Genomic DNA, 24,361 nt, shown 5'->3' with positions numbered 1-24,361 from the left:
TTGGATATAACGTACAAATGACAATAAATTTCAAATTCCAGAGAAGTTGAGGAGCACCAAAGAGAGCTGCTTGCATTCTCCTGCTATTTATTGTAGGCTTTGAATTGCAGCATGGATTTTTAGCTCTTTTCAGTCTCTTGCAATTATGGAGTAACTCCTCAGTGCTATGGTTCAGAAACTGACTTCTGTCTCTCTCACACCCCTTGTCTTTCACTTTCTCTCTCCTGAGCTGCAATCTTGACTGGCATAAACAATTAGCCACCTCTGTCCCCTCTGCATTTGAGACTGTTCAATTCCCAGATCAACAGCTACATGTAAAATGAAACTGTTAATGCTGTCCTAACCATCTGCATGTGAAGGGAAAGTATCACTGACCTCCTGAATGATTGGTATAAATGCAGGCTTGGTCTTCAGGCAACGACCTTGACTTCTCTGGCTTGGTGACCCCTCTCCTCCCAGAGACTCAGCTCCAGTCCCTGTTTGTCCCAGAAGAGTGGAGTAAACAGCACGAGACAATCAACAAGTTAGTGGGATGTCTGTTGAGAAGATTTTCAACCTCTATTTTCCACTCTTTACTTGCAAGGAGTGGTATCCAGGTTTGGCAAGTGGAAGCAGATAAACCCAGATCCACTCAGGGAATGGCAATGAAGAGATCTCATTCTGCCATATTTTCCATACTGTCATGAACAGACTGCTCTTCAGTAACCCACCTTTCTACTTTAGAGCTAGACATCTATCCTTATGCAGCAGAAAAAACTTCACACGCCTGTCAGGCAACAGGTTTTAAACATCTTTGGGTTCAAGCCCATGATCCAATGCGATAACCACCACCCACCCACCACATCAACTCATCCTTCTGATTTCAGAAGTAGAACTTCTGGTAATTAGAAAAGGACTCTGCTTTCCCACATCAAGATATCAGCCTTGATTTCTGGCCTGTGCATCCCTGAATATCCTTGGAGGACCTTCACATGATTTCGGTTTGCAGACACACGCCCCGGTTGCTCAGGCTGGCTCTACAGCAGCAGGCTGTGCTGCTGAAGCATGGCTTTGCAGCCCTCATCCAGCCTGCTCGCAGAGGCTGATGAGAAGCCTGATTTGCTGAGAGGAGGGCACGCATCTCCCCAAAATGCCACTTACTTTATATTCCACAGCAAATTTGTGGCACCTGGCATGCAAAACCAAATGTCATTACTGAGGTAATTTAGCATTATTTTTAATAGCAGAAACATTGAAAGCTGGCAGACTGTGGATCCTTAGACCCTGGGGAACCCTTCGAGGGCTTTCCTGCCTGCTCACCTGTACCCTTGTAGCACATAAAGAAAAGCATGTATTGTGCTCTGGCCCCTTACAAGCTAGAAAAGAGCTTGCCTGGAATTAAGAAGTCAATTAGAATAATGAAAAATTTTAGCAGGAGGTCCAACTTAATTAACTATATCCTTTACAAGAAGGAAACCAATATATATTATTAACCAACTGTATTATTAAACTATTGCCCGATATTTACAGTGACATGGGTTTTACACCGCTGATATATGTGTCACTCATCCCCTCACTTCAAGTCAGGCCTTGCCTTTAGAGGGATCTAAACTGTTCCTTCTTTCCATAGACACATTATTCATTATTACATTATTACATTATTATTCAGTGAGTATAAAAACTGAGACCCTTAGTTAAGATACAGACCTAGGAATGTTCCTAACATTACTCCCGTGCGTAGCTGGCCTGAATTCAGTTATTCTACCACTTGAAGCCAAGCACTGATTAAAATTGCTTTCTACTCTTGAAAGCCACAACTATGCAAATACACATATTTTGTAAAAACTGGGAAAAAAAAGAGAAAAATAAATTATTGAAATTCCATCCATTCACTATAATTTGAATCCTGCGGTCTCTTCTTAAAAAATTATGCTTTTAAAACTGGTGTTTCTACACAGTGATGAGTCCATACATCAAAACTGCAGAAATGGTCTTAACTTTCAGCCAGCCACAGATTGGTGATAATAGCCAGTTAATAAAATACACAAACAAGTCCTGATTTTGCAAATACTTGGTTTAGCTGCTGGCTGGGGTTAAACCACAACATACATTTAATTATTGGCAGGTATCAGTGGCCATATTTTGGCTGCTCAGTATGTTTCAATAAACCATTGTGCAGATGCTTTTCCCAAGTCCAGCCCCATCCTCCAACAAAAATGGTATTTCGCCACTCAGCTTTAGGATGGCAGCACTGAGAGGGTAGGTTCTTTTCTTACAGAAGTTTTCCCTCTTTAACTTAAATCATGTTATAAGCACGTAGACTTGCGCTGATACAGAATGTGAATATGGAAGTTTTATTCAAGGTCAAGAGTGGCACATTTTAGTGCACGTAGTTTGGATATTAGCTTCTATAATTGTCTCACTAAACCTGGTTCACCTTTCACTTGCCATTAGGCCGTGTTGGGTGTGCTAGTGGTCTCCTGCATTTGCACCCGAAGAAACCAAGCTTTGCATCAGATCTGGATAACCCCAGGGCTTTCCTCCAAATGCGAGATGGCTCCTGCCCTTGGAAGTTTAGGCCTGAACTCCTTCCTGGCTCTCTTGCAGCAAAATTAACCTGAGGGATGTTGATAGGAAGTGCTTCAAGGAGGGAGAGTCTCTCTGCTCTGCAAAGGGATGCCAGTGGGGGGGCACCCTGGGCTGTAAAGGTCACTGCTGTTTTCGAAGTGCTAACAGGACCTCATGGCACAGTGTCACGAGGTGCATTTCAGCTTTTATGGTTTGCTGTAGGCATCTCTCCACCCTGCTTCCCATCCTCGGCAATACCATGCGCACGTTCCACCTCATCTGCCTGTACATCACAGGAAAAGTCCTCACTGGGACTCAGTAGGTGGAGGTGTTCATGCAAATGTGTCAAGTCCCCCCCTCCCCAAGTCCCCCATATTCCCCCAGACATCTTTGTTCTTTGGGTAAGGCACTGAAAACTTCAGAATTTTTATTGGAAAGTGCAAACCCAACAGTAAATCACAGTAAAATGTTAATGAAGGTAAAGAAAGAAGTTGGGTGTGAGAAGTGCTATCCCTAGGTGAATATCCTTATGACATGAAGAGGTCGATATCCTGTTGCAATAAGTTTTCCAACAAGGCTCAATTATGGATAAGCTTCACATTGCCCTTGCTACTATGAAAGGAAATCACTTCTTTAGTAGAAAGGGGAAAATTGAGTGCTACTCTTGTCTATAATTGAATTAGTCAGTCTGCCTTTGCGGTCACTGAAGTAGGAAATCCAATGCTAGAATGGAGCAGCTGAACTGAAGAAGGAATAAATCAGCATTAGAGCTGAAGACCAAAGGCGTTCTCATCAACATATAATCCTGCACTGTAAGAAGTCGTACATGGGCAGCTTCAAGAGGATTATCATTTCCTATGTACACTCAGCCAGCTCCTCTCTGCCACTCCAGCCAGATTGAACAGTGATTTTCCAGACCGGAGCTGGGAGAGATCAACAGAGCCAGCCCCAAAACGGGCACAAACCTACAAAGGAATTCAGATCTAAAGGGCTTCTCTAAGGAATCAGATTTAAAGGGCTTCTCTAAGGAACCTGCTCAGAGTTTCTCAAGCCACTGCAGAGTGTCCCATCCATTTCACCTGGGTTCAGATCAGACCTCAGAAAAGCCAGAACTGAACAGGACATCTTGGGGAGAGGACCTGAACTCCGGACCCCAATTGGAGCCAGTCAGTAGATCTCACAAACCCGGTGGCTGACAAGTATCAGAGAGCAACCATTCCTCAAAGGCTGTAAGGCTTGTGATGTAAATTCACACCTCTTCATCCAACTTGTGTGCAGGTCAACAATGCCATCGGGGTGTCGGGTGCTGCTGCATGGAAGGCAGGAAGACAACACAGTGATGGATGTAAATCAATCACTCAAATAAGCAGAGCTCCCTTGCTTTACCCTCTCAATGACATTTTTGAAAAATTGAAACTTTTGGGGACCAAAGAGAGAGGGAGAAACAAAACAAAGAACTGTCTGAGAAGATGCACCCTTGAGCTAGCACTCCAGGGTTTCAGAAAGCCAGTGTTTTCCTCTGGAAAAAAGTTAAGGCTCTCCAAAAGCACTGGTAATCTGAAAGAAGAGAGTAAGGTAGGCTCAAATTGCTGCAGACATCCCTTTCATTACTTTCCTTACTGTGGGCAAGAACCTTAGTTCTCTCTCACATGAAGGTAAAGAAAAAGCAAAATTATTTTTAAAGAGCACTGAAGTGACTCAGCCTAATTGCTCCAACAGCAGCAGTGGCAATTGAAACACGCTCGAGATTGCTGTCGTGACCTGGTGCTTTGCTCCAAGCCTCATGTTTGCAAATAATAAAACCCCTCTCTCTCCCTTGTGAAGGGCTCAGTTGAAAGGGAGCCCATTCCATCCTGGTGACACAGCTTCTTCTCTTTACAGGATTGATGTTTTTCTTTCCGTGGGGTCGTGTCACTGACTGTGTCTCAGCTGGTTCGCAGTTCACACACTGTCCAGACCAGAAGTGGTGTTGGCCAGAGAAGTGCCCACCTTGCTGTGCCAGAAAGCAGCTCCCCTGCTTTGGTGCATATGCGGGGTTAAAGGTGCACTGTTCATTACCCATCACCCAGTGAGCAGCTTTGCAACGTACCTTTGCAGCCTGGCTGAGCCTCAAGACCGTGCCCATGCTCTCCCATTCTCCGTGAAGATCTTGCACGCTCAATATCTCACCCAATTTTTCATCCAGCAGAAGACATCACGGTGTGAACCTCGATCGCTCATGGCCATCACTACATCCCTGGCCTTGTCTGAGGCTGAGTCTCCTGTTTGCATTCCCAGCAGCATGGAGACCACGTCCTCCAGTCCTCAGTGCTCCACTAAGGTGAACACCCACGTGTGTCTTTCCCACCAGGGGAACATATTGTCCCCCTGGGTCTTCTCAGGAGAAGAAAAAATGCAAATGCTGTTAGCAGCCTCCCGTGGATAGTTCAGCAGCTCCGTCAGCTAGCCTGAGTTAAAAGCACCACAGAACTTGAGCAAGGAGGTTTGATGGGTCTGAGTCAGGACACAGCACTGGGAGAGAGACCAAGTTCCCTTCCTTGCAGAAGATATGCCCCAAAGCATGGTGCTGTGCTCCTTTACCCAGCTTCTCCTGCACTGTGCAGGGAAACCACGTTCAGAGTCGTGTATCTCCCTCCTCAGGGGTGAGCAGGGCAGCCCTTGCTTGGCTGTAATTGTTCATTTCCCATCAAACGGACTGGTGGCCTCTCCTCGTCCTTGTGTACCTGGGCCAATTATGGGCACACGAAAGTCATCTGCTGGCAGTATGGGCCTGACCTCGCTGATGTTCCTCTGCTGGGCTTAGGAACCTCTTGTGTTAGGTGTTGGAGAGGCAGCTATACGGAATATTTTTTTCTGCAGGTTGCTGTCACCAGCCTCCACAACATCCCCTTTGCCCTGCCCAGGGCTCTTCGGCACCTTACCTAACAACGAGCTGCAGAATGGAAATTCCCATCTGCGGTCCTTCCCAAGCGGGGAGGCAGCACAGTGGAGAGCCAAGGGCCACATCCAGCCTGCTCTGGCGTCCAGCACAGACCCAGGCTTCCCTCGTGGTGTGCACACCAGTAGCAATCTGTCCTGCTGCCCAAGGTTGCCAAAACCACAAACAGTTGTGGCTGCTCCACATCACCTTCCAGACACGTCAGGAGGCCTTCTGTCTTCAAAACCTCCTGTTTTCTGGCACTCCTCTCCTTCCTCATCATCCCAGATGTCTCTGGACACTTGAAGTCCCTCTTCCTGCCCGGTACCAGCCCGTGGGACATATTTCCTCACATCTCCTGAAAGGGTTCCTCCGCGTGGATACGTTTCTCAGCTGCTCCCTCCAGACACCACAGAGCACGTCTTAAATCCGTCTCGGCTGGAGATTTGAAATGTCAGAGACATTTGCTGAGGAAGTCAGGGGCAAAGTCACGCAGCACCCACTCCCATCAGGAGTGGTGGAACTGTCCCCTGTGAGAGTGATTCCCCAACTCTGAAAGTTTTGCATAGGGGGCTGCAGTCTGCACAAGGGACCGCAAGGTAACTCCACTGAGCAGCAGTAACTCTACTTGCAATAACACTAGAAAGATTTCCCCCATCAGCAGACAGATTTTATGCAGTGGGGGATAGAAATGTAAGCGAAAGTGCAATATATCTTATGTGATACTCTGTTTTTGTGGCTAGCATCCTCGCTACCGTGTGAACCTCATCTCTGAATCGAAAGGGAACAAAGGCTCAGAGAACACCCTGTAATAATATTTGTATCCAGTTCCAAAAAGGGTGGCAGCTTGGCCTCGTCCTGTTTTCTAGTGGAGAAGTGTGGACAATTAACTTAGTGTCGTTAGGGTGCTCTTGATAGCGTCTGTATCTTTTTTACTGCTACCAGCACTTGTTCAGGACAAGGATCCCTATTGTGCTAGCTGCTCTACAAATCAAAGCTAACACCTTGGAAATGACAAGAAAAACGTGTGACCCTGTCCCTAGGGGCTTAGAGCTTAGGAAAAGTGAGAGAGACAGAGAGGGAGTGCTGGTCACCAAGGCAGATGGTTGCTTTAGACCTCTGGGTGCAGAGCTATCATGAAGTCATGTAGCACTGAGCAAATAATGAAAACAGTTGTTCATGAATATTTTAGCGGAATATTTTCACAAAGGATGTATTTCAAACATGAAGTACGTATTGACCCAGTGGGGCAGAGAGATGAAAGAGAGAGAGAGAAGGGGGAGGAGGAGAGGAGAGTGAGCGAGCCCTGAAATAATTATCAAATCCCTCCCCACCTGAATGACGTCCTGCTGAAATCTTCTGATGGACAAACGCAACAGAGAGATCAGGCCAGGATGGGCTTTGTGCCTTACTAGCGCCGCCCTCCTTTTGTAGTTCCACCGTCGCGCGGTGGAAGATGTTTCAGCATCCACGGTTTATATCTCTGCATCCAGATTTTCACCCGCTCACTTGCTGCCACCTCTGGACCTGGCCCATCCCCTCCCGTATCCTTTCGTGTAAAACTGCTGCTGCGTGAATCACCTGGGTCCGCTGCTCCTCACCTCCCCCCACCAAGCCGTAGGAATCACTCCGAGCAAGTGCTGAGGACTTGGTCCCCAGGAGTAGAGCACATCTCCCTCACTGCTGTGCTCTTACTCAGGAACCCGCCCAGGAGGCAGGTTTTAACAAGTTTGGCCTTGCCTGCCCCTTCCCTCTGTCCCCAGCTGGCTGAGCTCTTGGGAAAACCCTGGCATGCGCAAATTCCGGATACGTGGCCCATGAGCTGTCAGATCCCAAGGCACTCTGGTTCTTGGCCTGCCCCAGTCTCAGGTAAAGCCCGGGATCTCAGCCTGTGGTGCAGGCTGTTGTCCCCGGGCACTCGCTCTCAGAAGCTGGGGCAAGCGGAGGGCACTGGCTCGGGTACTGCCAGCGGCTCAGCCGATGGGTGGCAACTCATGCTGCAGCAGTGTGGCATGCTGACCCCTGCCACGACATTTTACACGAAATTTTTTCTTCCATGAAATCTTACCACAAAATTTTATGGTGAATTTTGCAGACAGGAAGGGTTTCCAACTGGATCTTTCATGAAAAACAAAGGCAGGCTTTTAGCATTCCCCTGCCTGCCTGCCTGCGATGGACACAAGATGGCCAAACTAGCGGGACTTACATGTGAAAGGGATTTTCTCCGTAGTGGCTGTCATCCTGCCGAATCCCCAGGGTAGGACACTCTGCTCCCGGTACCCTAAGGGGAAGGGACTGGAGAGCAAGAAGCAAAGTCCTTTCAAATCAAAGGGAGCCCTCTCTGACTCCCGAGGCTTGCATTTCACAGAACAAATCCTCTGTTCAACCAAGGCATCCTGGCGAGGCTTTTATCCCTCTTCACAGAGTGTGGCATACGGGTCACGTCCTCCCGCGGGGACGTTTGTGCCTTCCCTGCCTCCGGGCACAGGACGTGGGGACAGGGACAGGCACACGAATACAGCCCCCTCCTGCTGACGGGGACCTGGCGCCCGCAGCACCCGCTGCTCGGGCCTGACCTGCCCACCGCTCGACAAGCCAACTGGCTGGAGAGGGGAGCTTTTGATTCTCATTTTTCATTACTTTTCGGCAGGCACGGTAATGTCAATTAAATCACAGGGAGCAAGATATTCGCTGTGTGTATGCAACAGAATGAAGGAGGGGGAAAGAGAAAAGCAGCAGACTTCACGTTCTTGTTTGTACACTCTGGAATAATTCGATATTAAAAAACTTGGCCAGGTTGTTGATGACCCCTCAGAGCCACTAAGAAGGATCCTCATTAACAGTCTCTGCTCTCCCTGTTGGACAATGAGGACTTCTGTTTGTATGTTAATGGGTTTCCGCTGAGGAAGAGCCCTACCCCTGTGGAGCAGCTTGTTAAAGGGAGAAGAGACCTTTGGGATGGCCTCTTCCTTCCACCAGTTATCACCAAAGCAGCAAATATTCTGACTAGGGGGCCCATGAATCAAAAATAAAACGGTCCCAACACGCCAATGTAAGAATTGCTGCAGCCCTGTTCCATCCTGCTCCTTTCTCTTAGCGTGGCAATAGGAGATTCAAGGAGCAAGCCTGCAGCAAAAAAAACCAATATTATAAGGTGGTTACTGCAGGCATTGGTAAGGTGCTGGAGGAAGAAAGCGTACCAAAGCTAGAGAGTCCTTGAGGATACATGTCTCAAGTCGAATTATTCCAGAGTTTGCTTTCTTCCCGTGGGCAGGAACAAGAGCTGGCTCAGGCACGATGAAGGCGCATTAGCAGGATGTTCCTGTCATCACGGAGGTGAAACCAGCACCCCTGTGCCGCAAAGCCTACGGCGGTCCCTCACTTCCCCTTTTGCTTAAGACACTGCAGGTGTGAGCTCTCGCTGGCCTTCCCGCGATGCCAGCAGACAGACTGAGTGCGGGGAGGCTGGGACCAGTGCTCGGGCAGGCGACTGGTTCCTCAGCAGCGGCTTTTCTGGAGCGCTCCCCTGATCTGTCGCCAACTTTCTGCCCTGCTCTCTGCGCAGCAGGAGGATGAGCAGAGCCTTGCCAGCTCACTCCGGCTGCTGCTGGGCTCCTTCCAGCTGCCCACCCCTGCGATGGTAGTGCTGCTGCTTGGATGTCTTCTGTGCACTCACCCCCCCCCCCAGCTCTGCAGAGAGCTGTGTCATTGCTGAAACACTCAGCGTAAGGATGCAACGCACCGCACCTTCCACCCTTCGGGCAGCCTACACCCATTTACAAGGATGGAGAAAATGTCCACAAAGCGTAAAAGTGATGGTTTTGTCTGGCTAAGAAGAAAGAGAGGGTGAACCAGGAGCAGAGGGGCAACAAGAGAAGCAGAAATGAGTAACAGGAGGTCAGAGGGGAAGCAGTTTACAGGGGAAGAGCAAGGTCTGGGCTGAAGCCCTGGGATAGACTCCCCAGAGGGAGGTCTGCACCACTGAAACACAGGACCCTCTGCCTGGGAGTACTGTAGTCATGGGAGGGAGGACTTGTGTACACGAGAGATTATGGGCTGGTACCTGCTGGCATGACAACCCTGCGATGTGTTACTGCTGGAGAACATGGAGTTCTTGTCTTGCAGACACTGAGTCATAGGGAAGACGGAGCAGTCATTTCAGGGTGTTGACAGATTAATACAAGGTTAGACCTTCCATTTCCATGCCAACAGCAATGGTGACAAATACAAATGAATTGCTCAGGTCAGCTGATGCACTTTCCCCGCAGTGACAAATGAGATCTTGTTGAGTCCTCCTCTACTGAGTACGGAGTTGAGTCAAGAGATGGGCATGCCCTCCAGTTTCTTCAGCCTATGCAGAGGTGTTCCTGGCATTAGCAGATGTTGGTGGGTGTTTGGGTAGGATGCTTGCCTTACAGCACATTTTCTTCTCCTTATTCATTCTTCCCCCCATCCAAGGATGGTTTTGGGGGCTAGGCATGGAGGATGAAGAGTATCTTCTTTGTACTTCACACCACTTAATACAGTTTCCAGGTCCCCCCGCCTAGTACAAGCAGCCCACCCAGGAATAATTTGCTTTCTAGCCTAGGTGTTTTCCAGTGTACCAAAGGCAGACTCAGGTCTGCATCCAGCAGCAGGTACAAAATACCTCATAGGTCTGGGCCGTCTCTTCTCAGGAGGGTCACTACTTCACAGGCATTTGCTCACTTGCGGCCATCCCGGCCCCAGCAAGAGGAGCAGCTTCCTCAGGAAGAGACACGTTTATGAAGAAGCCACATGTGTTGGCTACTGAAAAGCAATTAAAAATTGAATGCATAGTGACCAATATGGGAGCCAAATGAGAATTTATGCACCAGTTTTGTTGATTTTTTAAGACTGTGTGTGCATATATATACACTCACGTATGTGTGTGCGTGTGTGTGTGTATATATATATAAAATGCATTTCAGAAAAGAGTTGTTTTGAGAAATTTCTTGTCTCAGGTTTTCAAAAATATTTTGGAAAGGTTGGACCATTCTATATCAGTACAATTTCAGGCAGAACAAAAGCAACGCCTTTTTTCTACTGGAATGAGATTTTTGATCTTTGAACCTTTTGAAAGGTTTAGTTGTTAACAGAAAAAGAGAACAAAACAAAACAAAGAAAATCTCAGACGCAGTGTTTCAAAACTATCTATTTAAAGTGCTTAAATTAAGTTCCATTTAAAAAAAATTCTGATGGGACGCATTTCTGTTTAACATATTTTGACACCGTTTTCTGCCCTTGGCCATAGAGAAATGTCACTTTTCATGTTCAGTCCCTTGCCTGTATCTCTGTTTAATTTTTAATGCAGTTTGAGTTGTTTTAAAAATATTAAAAGGTCTCCTGCTGCTTCTTTTCTTCTCTTCTAGAGCCTTTAAAACCTTCCTCACGAGTTTCTATCTTCTGGAATGTCACAGTTATATTTTTTGTGGGACCTCAGTCAATAATGTTTTGCCATGTAAATATAGGACCTATTGTGAAAGCAGTGATAACATTTTAAAAAATGGAGGAGAGAATAGAAAGAGATAGAAAATTCATTAAATTTTGTTGTAAAACAAATATGTCTATCAGAAAGACAAAATTCCACTGCCTTATTTCCATACTTGTTACCATCTCAGAAGTTGCTGGTAAAAATGTGAACAGAAATTTGAGCTGAAAGCTTAAGGGAGCAAGTAGTTTACAGTGCTTTTTGTGTACTTCATTCAAGAATAAAGATTTTTTGGATCAAAATGTGGTGACTTTAGCTCCTGCACTAAATAGGTGAAATTTTTCTGTCAGCAAAATCAACAGTCCTTTGTTAAATAAATACAAGGATAGCATATTAGCATAATGGAATAAGCGAGCATATCACTCTGCATTATAGACCAACAGTGCTGAACCCTTCTAAGAGTAGATGGAAATTCTGGGTCAGACCAGGTGTCCAGCCAACCCATAACCTGGTCGTGGCATAAGCAGATAGGAAGAAAGGATTTTAAGAACAGAGTAAACATATACTTCTGTAATACTTTCATGATGTTGTTTCCAAATAATATCCATGATATGTGCCTTGGTAAAATTTCAGTGATGAATTCAGAAATACAGCTTCTAATAGAATTTCCCCTTTGAGACGGTCCCTTGAAAGAAAATAATTTGCTGCTGAGTTTAAGAGTGGAAAATAAATAGAGTTTCACATCTCCAGTGTCAGAGGTAGCAGTATATAGAGATGACAGAGTCCTTTAGGCTCCTCTTCAATATTTTTCAGGGAATCAAGCACCTAAAAAAAAAAAAAAAAAAGTATATGGAATTAAATGAAATGTTTTACTTGACCAAACCAATATTTTTTTTTTTTTTTTTTATGTAGGGAGGAGATGTCAATCATTTCAGTCAGAAGAGAGAGGTAACACAACAAATGTTTAAAATCAAAGCAGGACACCTAAATGTCTGCCAGAAAGAGTTAATTTTCCCCGGGGGTGTTCTCTGTCACAGCTCACAGGGGATCTGTAACAAGCCCTCCATGGTTCTCTGCTGCATTTCCTGACGCCATCTGGGCTTGGAGCCAAAGTCAAAGTCAAATCTGCAGCTTGTGTTAATTTTTTGAGGCCTCTGCAATTGTCTGTCTGCCTGTCCGTCTGTCCGCCAGCCCTCACTGGGAGCTTTTCGATCCATTGGGCAGTTTGCTCGTCAGGTAAGCAGGGCAGTAGGCGTCCCAGAGGTGCTGAGGTCCATTCCTTGTGCAGATGAGCAGGGCAGGACGCAAGGGACGCTCAGCCCATCCTCTTCCTCATGCTGTGCAGCTCTGCCCCCCCTCCAGGCTGCAGGGACACACGAGCTATCCGGCACCCCTGCAAGGGGGGGTTGGGGAGGGGTGTCCCTTCAGCAGTTCCCACTCTGTTAGAGGGTAGGTAGAGCAGGTTGCTTCCCGACCATGTCCAGCGGGTTTTTAATATCCCCAAGAGTTGAAACTCCACAGCCTCCTGGTGACCTCTGATGCTGACCACACAGCAGGTGCAATATCGAGAGACTCTGACAGTCCTGAAATGCAGACTCATCCGTGGCACTGCCCGATCAGTCCCAGTACAGACCCTGCAATGGGTGGGGGCACCGTGGACAAAAAGTACCTTGTGATGTGCCCTGGGCAGAGGGCAACTCCTTGCCACTCACAAAACAGAATCTGAAAAATAAGAATCACTTCCAGATTTCCCCTCCTGAGTAATGCTCACGTTTTGAACTCTGTGTCTTCAAACAAAGAAGAAACAAACAGCCATCGAAGTGGGGAAAAATAAAGGAGCCCCTTGGGACTTATCACTAGTAATTGGTTGATAAACTTCAGTTGTATCTAGGTAGCTGCACCCAGCCTCTAGGCAGATCACGTATATGTCTGTGTGTGTGGACACAAATTCATGTCAGCTGTGGGTAAGTCTGTGTGGGCACCTGTCTGTGCGTGTGTAAACTAGGCTTCACCACGTCACCTTTCCTAAATTTTCTTCTCTTTCATCACAAAATGGCAACATCTGCTTAAGGGCTAGAGGAGGGGGGAAATCATCTTCTTTACCATAAACATCCAAATTCCTGTATACGCCAGGAAAACAGAATTGCTCTCGTATCACAGGCTGAGGTCTTATTCTCTCAAGTGCAATCAAATGAACTGCTGTTGCTGTGGAGCTTGTCTAAAAACATCTCTCTGCATTCTGCTCATTCAGGCCTTTTAAGCCTGCTGTTCTCATTATTATGCTCTTGTTTTTCCAAGTGCCGAAATCTCACTCGGACATTTATAGTTTTATCTGCACTTGAATACACAATCAAACGCCACAGGCAGCACCATCCAGGGATTGAATCACGTCCTCGTCTACATCATATTTTCAAATTCCAGCAAAGAACACTGATACCAAAATGATCCCATGGCTGAGAACCAGATGTTATAAAAGTTGAGAACGCAGAAGAGGCAGACTCATGCTGGTCTCCATTTACACCCTCTTCTCCACGTTCACACTCTCTTCTCCTGAGCCTTTTGTGGGTTTCCAGGAATAAAAACTGTTCCCAGTACATGCCCTTTCACCAACACAGCATCAGTTAGTATGGTGGCAGTAGAAATCCCATTACTCAGACTACTTGTTTTCACCTGCCACATCATTGTTCAGGGGCTTGGCAGGATTTTGTCAAGGCTGGAAGCTCATGTGCTGTTGCAGGGCAAAGGCGGCGATGCTCGCAAAGGAGGGAATGCCACTGGGAGGGCTGGGTGGAGAAGGGTTAGGTTAAACTGCACATGGACTTGAAAGGCAACATGAAAGAGCCCACTCCAGGCACAGCCTGGTCACCAGCCTGTCCTTTCTCCCTGACTTCACCCAGCTGGCTGCTCCTTCCTCTTCTGTTGGTTTTTTCACCACCTTGCTGCGCCGTCACGGTCAGGAGGGGCTGAGGCAGGTCAGAGGGGCTGCTGGTGGGAAGCAGCCAGTGTCCACTCTGGTGCACTGGCATTGCACAGTGCTGGGCTCTGGCCACTGACAGCACAAGCCTATTTACTAGAATGAGGATTCGTTGTTGAAAGAAAGCCTTCGGGGGTGGGTAGGTTTTCACGCTGGGTTTTGTTTTGTCACTCTGAGGAGCAGCAGAGCACTTAGGATATCTGGCAAGAGCCCTGAGCAAAGCAGCAGCAGCCGCTGCATGTGCCAGTTTATCCCTTCCACACGTGTTAATGAAACCCCGGTGACACCCCTGTATCATCCCTTTGTCACTGCTAGCCAAGTATTCATAGTATCTCAGTATTGCCCGGGGGAAGTTCTATGTGAGCTAGGCATTTACTGTCTCAGATCCTTATCAGCCATTCCGTATCTCAGACAGTGAGAGGGAAGGATGTGGTCAATATCTTATGCTTTTTATCTTCTAAATGCTCAGGGTGGAGTTGATCCCCCACTGAAAGAAAGATATCAATCCCAAGCAAGGTTTCTAGTTTCTACCTATCAGCACTGGAGTGTGGATGGAAATTGCAGCTGGATTTGGTCACTGCGGTCTGAAGGCTAGATTAGATGAAGTTGGATGCCTTCCTTGGAAGAGGAAAAGAAATTTAAGGAACAGTAGAGCTCAAGTCCAACATTGAGTCTAGGAGGTTTGCGTATCTGTTTAGAAGTACCTGCACTTCAGGTGACACCTGCTCCCGCTGTTTCCATCATGTCTGTTTCTTGGGCCAACTTCCCAGCAGAAATGGTGGGAACCTCCAGAAGAGCTCTTTGGCACCTGAAAAGCAAGTTGCCACGGACTGAAGTTTCTATTTTACTATGGGCATAATGGAATTTGCAAACACCTGACAGAGCAAAGCACCATTTGTAACTTATTTAGTTTACCATCTCTGCCTGTGGAACTGTTTGATGAGACCCCACAGTCCCTCTGATGTTCTCCTCAGGAGTGGAAACTCCCCTGCCATGTCCGAAATCCTATGCCGGGTGTCTGACAGCCCCATGTTTTCCCCTGCTGACTGGCACGTCCCTGGTGTCATTCATGATCCAGAGGCAAATCCTGACTTCACTCTTTTCCCATCTGTATTTTTAGCAAAGTCTCTGGAGTCTTTTTTTCACCATCAGTGAAAATATGTGGTGTAAGCCTGAAGGTGGAAGCTATTGCCCAGAAATTTGCGATCAGCAGAAGTACAAGTCAGGCAGGTTAAAAAGAGTAGCCAGAGCTTTTGACTAGAAGAACGATAGAAGATACAGGAGCAGAAGCGTTTTCTGTAAAAGTTACTCCTCATTCTGCGGCATTTTTTTTGCATGTCACTTAAAGAAGTAAGGCTCGGGTTCTGGCCAGTGGTTGCATGGAACCTGTGCATCCCTGCTAGCTATTTCTCCCCATGAAAGGAAAAGAAATCCGCCCATGAGCTGACCAAAGGGATCAGGATACCCGCTTCTCCTCCTGCATGGAGCCATTCCAGCTCTGCAGCCTCAGGGAGATAAGGTGGAATTAATAATTGTGATCAATGTGTTTCTTGTTTCCAGATACAGTGTACCAGAAGGTATTTTGTGAGTGTGATATATGAGTCACTGTGGAATGCAGCAGCATTTTTTGGCCTTGCAGTTCTGGAGGTACAGTATTCATCTTCTCTCGGCCTATAAAACATGCTGCCCAGAGACATGATGAATATGTTTTGCAGAAGCTCAAGTGGAAACTCCAGGGAAGTTCCTTGAAAGTGTTTCTAAACAACAAGACAGTCATTTTGTTAGTTACAGTAAGATAAACCTTCCAGATCTCCTTACCCCTCCTTCACCCGCCCCTTCTCACCTTCCTGGTTGACTTCCACAGCCTTTAAGGAGGGGATTTACTGGGGGCTGGTGTTTGCTCAAGCCTCTGTTTTCAGCTTTGGAGCACCCAGCCTTCATCACGAGCTGTGCCGGTAGCTGGCAAGTTGATAGTCTTATCTGGGCATCCAGAGGACACAGACCAAGGGGAAACCGAGGCAGGGGTATTCCAGGGACACGAACCCTTTGCAAGAAAGGTATCTCATCTTCTGGCTGTGCAGGAGGGAACCTGCCTGGTGCCATGCGATGAATTATCCCCCACTCGTAACTCAGCACTTGTCTTGCACTTGTCCCCTGCTCTGTTTATCAAACCTGTTGGTTCTGCTGCTGCCCAAAGACTGTGTTAAATTGGTTCATCAATCATCTGGCTGCCAGCCACGGTCTTACTGTGGAAGGAAAGAAGCAAATAGATAGAAGTACCGTAAAACTCCACATATAATATTACTTTGATTAAGGAAAGTGCTTACCTCTCCTGCCACTTTTAAGCCCATTAGAATAACTGTTTGTATTCCTCACCACTTACATTAAGGCACTTAGCTTGTAGAGGCTGTAGTGAACCAAGCCCTTTGTTAGCAGGGCATTGGGACCTGTACTGCATTAGTGAGCCCAGAGCTCAGTCTGCAAAGATGCGCTCACAGAAATCCTTTCCCAGGCTGGGTATGAGTGGCTGGACAAAGAACGCCTTTGGGCCATTTGTCCCACCAGCTCCAGGGGCTTGGCAGGGGCCCTGGTGATGCACGTTACCCCATCCCCACCTCTAAGTGAGCAGAAACGCCCGGATGGATGCAGGAATTTGTCATTGCAGGCAAGGCTTCTGTGCAGACCGGGGTGGCTGTGGCACCAAGCCTGGCACAGAGCAGGTCAGCCCCAGGCACTGTGAGCGTCCAGAGTGAAGGTGGAGACAGCATCAGTCTAATACATCCTGCCTTGCGCCAGTCGGCAGACTAGCACACCAGAAATTTGAACATTTTTAACCAAAATTTGGTAGGGTATTTTCCTTACTCAATATTTTTATCTGTAATCCTTTTTTTTTTTTTTTTTTAAATTACCTAAAATGGATTTTTGTTTCTTTTTTTCTGAGGAATTTGAAACCACAGTGGCATTGTGAAAACATTTATCATTTGACCCAAAAACATTTATGAAAAAGGAAGACTAAGTTTGTTTGGATGCTTGAGGGCCCAGTATTGTGGCTGGCAGCAAGAAGGGTCTGAAACAGGTATCAGTCTCTGTACTTGTACCTGTTTGGATTCTGGAGACTTGAACCGTCGCATCTGCTTGTCTGTCTGCTGTGTTTGATCGTGGGCTTGGGTGGCCAGTCTGTCTAAGGAGACAAGTTCTATCTCTCAGCACACAGCACCTGAGGTGCAGACACCGCAGACAGGGGAACAGCCTGACCACTGTCTGCATTTAGATGTCTTAGTTTCTTTTTAGGTTTAATGACCATTGCTTTCACCTTTTCTACCACATCAAGGAAAAGCTGGTGGGATTTTGTCTGACTGCGCTCTCTGATCCTACATCAAAAAAATTCAAGAGAAACTGCTTATTAATTGCCAATACTAACCTGTTAGCATTAGCCTCAATTGCATTTTGTGTAGTAACTATTTTCCAGCTCTGTTTAGTTTAAACCTGCAGAAGTGCTGTAGTTGGCACATAGTGACATTGGGGAGTAATGGGTTGGTTTTGCTAATTAGGGAATAGCAAGGATTTTCTTAGTGATAAGCAAATCATTTCAGACCAGCCTTACACTGATAGAGGATGGTTTCTGTGTTGATGATTACTCCATCTCAGTGGAAACCTTTCTGAATGGAATAAAGAAGGAATATAACTTTGCGCTTCCCATGTGCCCTTACCGATGCATTCTACATTCAGGATTCTATACAGGAAGGGATTTGATTTTGCTAAGTCACAAAATATGTATTAGGTTAAAAGAAAAAAAAAAAAAAAAAAAACAAAACAAAACACACTCAGATTAGATAATTTGCTGGAAAGTAGAACTTCTATGAAAGTGCAGGCCTGTTCCCCAAGAAAAATCAAGCTGTATCACAATGACAGGAGCTGCAAAATTCAGCAACTCTGTGGCAGCATGTGACTCACACAAGACGTCTGGTTTTGGCTGGGCTGAACATTTTAATAAGAAGCCGGAGTTTCACCACAGGTCCAATCTCTTCACAAAAGTCAGGGCTGTCCTCAAAATGCTCATCAAGAAAAAAAGCTGTTCTTTGCGAGCAGGTTTGTCACTAGTCTGAAGATCCTATCAGAAAAAAAGACTATTAGTGCTTGACAAATCAACCTTCTGAATCCTTTTGGGTCACTCAACACATCATTTTGGATAGATCCAACCTCTTTTATTGAATCCAATCAAGACATACTGTCAAGTTTTCAGATTATTTGACATATTGGTAAATGGTTTCTCTTCCCTTTGAGTCTCCCTCTATTTTTAAGTGAGAAAATACTGTTTTGAAACTGTACAAAGTTCCAATTTGAAGAGGTCAATGCAAAATGCTGCAGAATTTTCCATAACATAACACGACATTTCAGAAATGTCAAATTGAAATGTTCCAGCATTTTCAAACTTTCCCTCCATTTGGGGGGTTGAAACTGTTTACCTCAGTTTATCCAGAAGCTCAGATACCTTCAGTGCTGTGCAGCCACCTCGGCCTGACAAGTCTGACCTAACTTCAGTGAATGGGATTCCCTCTGTTCAAGCCTTTTATTAACCCTGTGATGGGAAGCAGATGCTTGAAGAAAACCTTTGAGGAGAGCTGAATGACCAACTCTTTCTAGAGGTTTCTCTGCTTTCCTTGACAAGACTTTTAAGCGACCGTAACAAATATGTCCACGATCCCCAAAGCCGCTGTCATTTTTCCAGAAAGGGCTGTTCTTTTGAGTGTTTGGAGGTCCCACAGAAGAAGCTCCTTAAATCCTTGGTTACCCTGCCGAGAGGCCCAGCTGGACGTCCTTTGCTAAGCGAGTAGGATGCCCTCCCCATCTGAACTGAAGGGCATGGCACTAGGTGTAAACCTGGGAGTTGTTTATATGGTGCTGTTTGGAACTGATAATTTTCCTCCCACTTGTAGCCTAGTTTCTCTCTTTTCATATGTATTGTTTGACATTGTTTCTGCCTGAACCATTTATAAGGCATTATGATTAAAAAATCAGGTTGATGAGTGAGAAGAGACAGTTCTCCTAATAAAGTCATTGACAGAAAGGCCAGAAGCCTTTTTTTTCAGCGTGGAAGCTTGTCATTTGGCTGCTGTAAATTGCTGTGAGAAGCAAGATAGTGAAAAAAAAAAAAAAAAGACAAAAATAGAGCAATAGATGACACTGAAACAGAAAGTGTCCCAGTAAATTGAGCATTTGTGGAAAAATACAATTAAAGCGTTACGAATTCCTCACTCATCGTAACAAGGGAACAAAGACTTTCTCAGAACTTAATGGAGCTCCTGAGCATCTACAAGTCCTTTCTTGCAGGTGACAGATTTGTAAGGTGACCCTGCTGATGTCACACCATGGTCTGTAAAAATGACATCCTCCTTTCATCCTGCTGCAAGACTGAGACCCACTGAAATGGCATTAGGTGGTCTTGTCAATGGGTAGATCAATCCTGCCTGATTTTAGACTTCCTTTGCCTGTTTTGAGCAGGAATTTTACTTTTGTCTTGGGTCCTGGGCTCAAAGGCATCTGGAAGGGTGTGTTAGAAGAACTGATATTTGAATACTTCTCAAACTGCAGATGTAGCTTTCTGCAGTGGCCATCCCGTTGATGTCAGTGTGACTGTGGGATCACCACAAAGACAATCCGCCGTCAGCTGCCGTTCTGCTCTCTGTTCATTGCTGAAAGCTGTACCAGCAAGCTGGAACATTCTGAGGTTCCTTGTGTTCAGGCCAAAATGCCTGGCAAACAACGTTGGGAACTCCAGTTGATCAGGTTCAAGACACCTGCCTGGGTACTCAAAGCTACACAGAAGAAGTGATGCAATTACCAGAGCTTTGGGTTAGTCTTCTGAGCTACTAGGAACTGTAGCAGGAGACACAATTCACCATCAAAACACCACCAAAATGTAAATTCCTCATCCAGCTGGCACATCCAGCTGAATGCACCACTCCCAAGAGAGAAGAACACGGCTGCAACACCAAGGGCCCTGCTTCAGAGCAGCACTTGAGCGTGTCATTCCTCTAATCAAGGGAACTACCCTGTTCACACGTGTAAGTGTTCATCTCCTAACTCTGGTTTCCCAGCTGTTTGTCCTGCACTAAAGCTCAGGCCTGAGGTGGATGCAACACGGTGTCTGGCCTTTCCGTGGTGGTGAACATGAGCCAGTTGTTCCACCATGTCAGTACGCTCAAAAGCACTGCACTGGGAGGTGAAATTCAACCCCTCTTGTCCTTGTCCAGGTAAGAGCAGATTGACCATTTCAGCCGACTCGGAAGAACATTTCTGTGCAAGTGGCACTTTTAGAGGGCTTTTCTGTTGTTACCTGGAATCCAGCCACCTCACAGAGGCAGGACTGTGGCTGTATGGAGGGGATATTGAAGACCCTTGGCTCATAGCCCATCTCTGCGCTTTCTCAGGGGAGGCTGAGCCACCTGAGGAGTCGCTGTGATGCATACTATTAAATCCTAGGCTACATTTAAGCTTAAAGGCACTTTAAAGTACCACTTGAGATGCCGTGGGTTCCATCCTCATCCTAATTATGCAAATAACCTAATTTCGCTGAGAAAGTACCTGCGTTTCAACCAGTTTACTATTATATCCCAAGATCATGTCTCAGCCAAGAAATGAGCATCGCATCTTCGCTTCCAGGTGAAACAAATAAATATATTGCATTGTTGTTGTTGTTATGTATCTTGCAGACAAACAAAGCAGTAGCCAAGGGGGACTTCCACCACGCAAGCTCCAGCTCCCGGCGAGCACTCTTCCTGGCTGTCCTGTCCATCACAATCGGAACTGGCATCTACGTCGGGGTGGCTGTGGCTCTTATAGCCTACCTGTCCAAAAACAATCATTTATGAGCCTCAGGAAAGGGGGAGAACCAGCCACCCGGCACCTGCACTGCAGAACTCCCCAGCAGACCAGACTGCATGATTTTCCAAAAAGATCAAGAGACAAACATCTTCTGGGGGCAGGTACAGGATAAGATGGGCTTGTGCATTATTGTAGGGTGGGAAGCTGGCTGGGGTGGGGGTAATTCCACCATTTGTGATGCACAAGTCTGGCTTCTCTTCATGAGCCCCTGTACAAGAAAGAAAGAAGGAAAGAAAGAGAGAAAGAGCAAAAGAGAGAAAGAAATACAAAGAAAAGCAAGAGAGAAAGAAAAAAAAAAGAGAAAAGGAAGTTGGGGGAGGGGTGGAGAGGGTTGTTTTGCCATTGCCGCCTTTGCAATACGGTGTTTACAAGCAGCTGGCAAACTGAGCTGTTCTCTTAGTACCTTCTTGGTGACCTGAACTTTGCAGCCAGCATGAGCTTGTGCTTAGTTTGCTTGTTAAGCACGGCACTGAGATCTGGTAAAACATGGACAGTGTCTGGCTCTCTGAAAGAGCAATATAACAACAGGAGGAAGAATATGTTTTCTTTTTTTCTGAACGCAGGACTCGTTTGCCTAGGAGTGAAGCAGAGACCTCAGCGTAGCATGGTATTGCCTACCTTTCTTGTGTGGGTAGGTTTCCATAGAAGGAGAAAAGGAAATAAAAAAATATTTCTTCTTTCCTTTCCTTGTTTTTGGATTAAGATGTGACCCACAGGCCCACCCAATGCAGAGCAGCTGAGGTTACTGCATGACTTGGCTCCGCAGACTGAGTGTGAGGTTGAAGTAGCATGGGATCCATTGTAAAATGAATTCCTCCATCCAGTCACATCGTGAAAACAGCACATTCCTGCGGCATATTGCTCATCTGGGTTGCTCCGCCTTGCCGTGGAGACCTGCATAGCAGTCAGTGCGAGAAACCTGGGGGGAAAAAAATGCAAACTGAAATACTAATCAATGTGAAATGAAAAATCGTGGTAAAGCATGGGAATTAACCAGGGGAAGGAAGCTTCGTATATTTTTGGGGTCCTGCTCATACACAGAGCGGTGAAGGAGACCACTCAAATTCCAGTCTCACAGCTCACCCGTGGACCAGGAACACAGCATAGCCGTGGAGACAAGCATGCCCATCGACAAGCAGCGCAGCGGTGCGCTGTAAGGGAGTTGAGCGCTGTCCTTACTTCACTGACTGAAATTATACATTTATTTTCTTCTTTACTCCTTCCTCACAGTCAACCTTTTTTTTTTTTTTTTGACTTACAGATGTACCATTTCATCTCACCAAGGGTGTTTCAGAGTAGGTATATATGTATCTACAAATATATATATATACACACAGAGAGAGAAACTGATCAAAACAATAAGCATTTATTATTTACTGCCTTGTGTTTTACAAACATAATTTCTTTACCCAAGAATGTCATCAAGGACCATTTTTTCCAACTCTGTATTGTGTATCAGCTTTGCTCTGGGACAGTTTTTTTTTTTCCTGTTTTGGGGTTGGCATTATTTTGGTTTTAATTTGGCTTTTTTTTTATTTTAGGGGGGAGGAGGACAAACACACCCAAAACTATTTTTCTGCTAGTTATACAGTTTATTAAAACACATGGTATACAGCTGCTGATGCTCCGTGTGACACTTTCTTTGGGTGGATGTGAAGAGTTAGACTGAGTGAAACTTGCCCCAGTACCCCAAGTTCAGCTACCTGGAAGAGTACCCATATGGACCAGCCCACACTGTGCCTGCACCCAAAAGCTGACTGCAGTCACGGACAGTTCTTCTTCTGCGTTGATTTGTTGGGCTTCAAACTAAGCCTGGAGAACAACGACGTACTCCTGGGCATGTTCATCGATTCTTGGCCACTGCTAAAGCTGAGGGCCCAGTAAATGCAGGTTTTTGGCCAGGCTGCCCTATTAAGATAAAGTAAATTCTGTGCTTCTTCCCTTCCAACCTTTTTTTTTCTAGCAACTGCCATGGAAGCCCCTTCCCTTTGAATCAAAGCAGTGGTGAGTGGACATGTTAGTCCCCACTCTGTACTTGCCCCAGTGGGCAGTGTCGGCATTTGGGTAGGTGAGGGAGAAGGGCACAACCTGCTGCCTCCTTCCAAGAGGATCCACAGGGTTTCCAGCTACAGTGCTTACAGCAGGCTCTCCAAAGAAGTGTGACATGGCTTTAAAAGCCAACCTTGGATGTGTGTTGCAATCCTTGCCTCACTTCCCCCTGGAAATCACGGTGACTCTGACCCCTTTGGTCCACATTTGCCCCATTTCAAACAGTTCTTCCCATTCAGGAAAAATTAAAAGTTTACTTCTTGGTTGTTTTGAAGTGTGAGGTGTTGCTAGACTTGTCTGACTACAAGGTCATGTATGCTAGGCCTGGGCTCATGACAAACGTATGTCTCAGTCCAGATCTTATTTTGCCTCAGTTCGTAATGAAATAAATAACGTCCTGTCTGAGAGAAAACCTTTACTGAGGCTAGGAAAGCCCTTATCTAAGGGTAGGAAAGCCCTTATCTAACAAGCAGCCAAGGACTGGAAATACCGATTATTTATTTAACTTGAATGAAGAGATTCTCATCCTGGGCTTTTCCCATTTGCCTAGCAGCAGGAGGGATCAATTTGCAGCAAAAGCCCCCTGATTTGCCAGCAGAACCCTCATCTCAGCATCCAGGCCGGGGAGCATGGGCTCCTGTTCATCCATCACCACCCTGGGAGTCCTTGGGGGCCATACAAACCCCATCCAGGACCCCGAAGCTGAGCACCACACGACAACAACGAATCCATTTGTTAAATAGCTCAGATTTAAGCGTGGTTCATCACAAGAGAGGAGAACGAGGCCCTAAATGTGTGAGACGTGCCCTGGGACCTGTCAGCACGTTCTTTCTCTTTTGCAACACACAGGTGCCCAGTGAGCTTGAATTTGGTCACGGCAGGTAACATATTTTAGTTAGGACTTGGCTTTCACCATGGGCTCCTGTGCTTTGCCCCTGACACACAGACCAACCCAAAGAACCACACAGCCAAGGAAGCGGATTGCCATGTGTAATGTGCAACGATGTCAGCATGATTTGTAGGGAATTAACTCTCTCTCTCAAAGGCTGAACTTTGGAGCACATGGTATTGAAGAAGAATCTCGGGTTTTTCATTTAAAAAGAAAGGAACTAATATTTCCTAGCCCCGGTCTGAATTTAACCTGGAGTTCAAAAAATTAGAAAGCAAATACAGGGACTCCAAGGTCATTATACATGCCCAACAATAACAATAATGTCATTTTTAAACCAATCTTGTGGTTGATGTGTCTGCCTTATTATTTTTGATGATGGTTGTTCAGGCTGAATATTGACCTGAGAGGCAAAAGCCAGCTCTAGAGCTAGAAGAAACCTTCCCAGATGGGCAGCTTTAGAAACACCATAGAGGCCCTTGCACCTAGCCTTAAAAATAGCATCCCAAACTGGGGAGTGCAGGCTTGCTTGTCTCCAGGGACCCCCCAAGGGACAGTAGACAGGAGCAGCACTGTGGGAAAGACCTGCCTAGCAAGAGCAATCCTGAGAGCATCACCTGGCTGGAAGCTGAGGCTGTGACTCTGTGCTGC

General features: G+C 46.2%; 1 protein-coding gene across 2 annotated transcripts in view; it reads left to right on the top strand.

The window, feature by feature from the left end:
• SYNDIG1 (synapse differentiation inducing 1) overlaps nt 1–22,389 on the top strand; it is a 77,661-nt gene extending 55,272 nt beyond the window's left edge. For both annotated transcript variants that reach the window (XM_032994027.2, XM_032994028.2), the window contains exon 4: nt 20,601–22,389. In XM_032994027.2, coding sequence (XP_032849918.1) covers nt 20,601–20,759 — 159 coding nt within the window. In that variant the 3' untranslated portion in view covers nt 20,760–22,389. The remainder of the gene's footprint in view (nt 1–20,600) is intronic.
• The last annotated feature ends 1,972 nt before the right edge of the window (nt 22,390–24,361 follow it).

The sequence above is a fragment of the Tyto alba genome, unplaced genomic scaffold, assembly GCF_018691265.1.
Source record: "Tyto alba isolate M040663 unplaced genomic scaffold, T.alba_DEE_v4.0 Super-Scaffold_16, whole genome shotgun sequence".
Classification (NCBI taxonomy): domain Eukaryota; kingdom Metazoa; phylum Chordata; class Aves; order Strigiformes; family Tytonidae; genus Tyto; species Tyto alba.
This window is presented reverse-complemented; position numbering and strand designations above follow the sequence as displayed.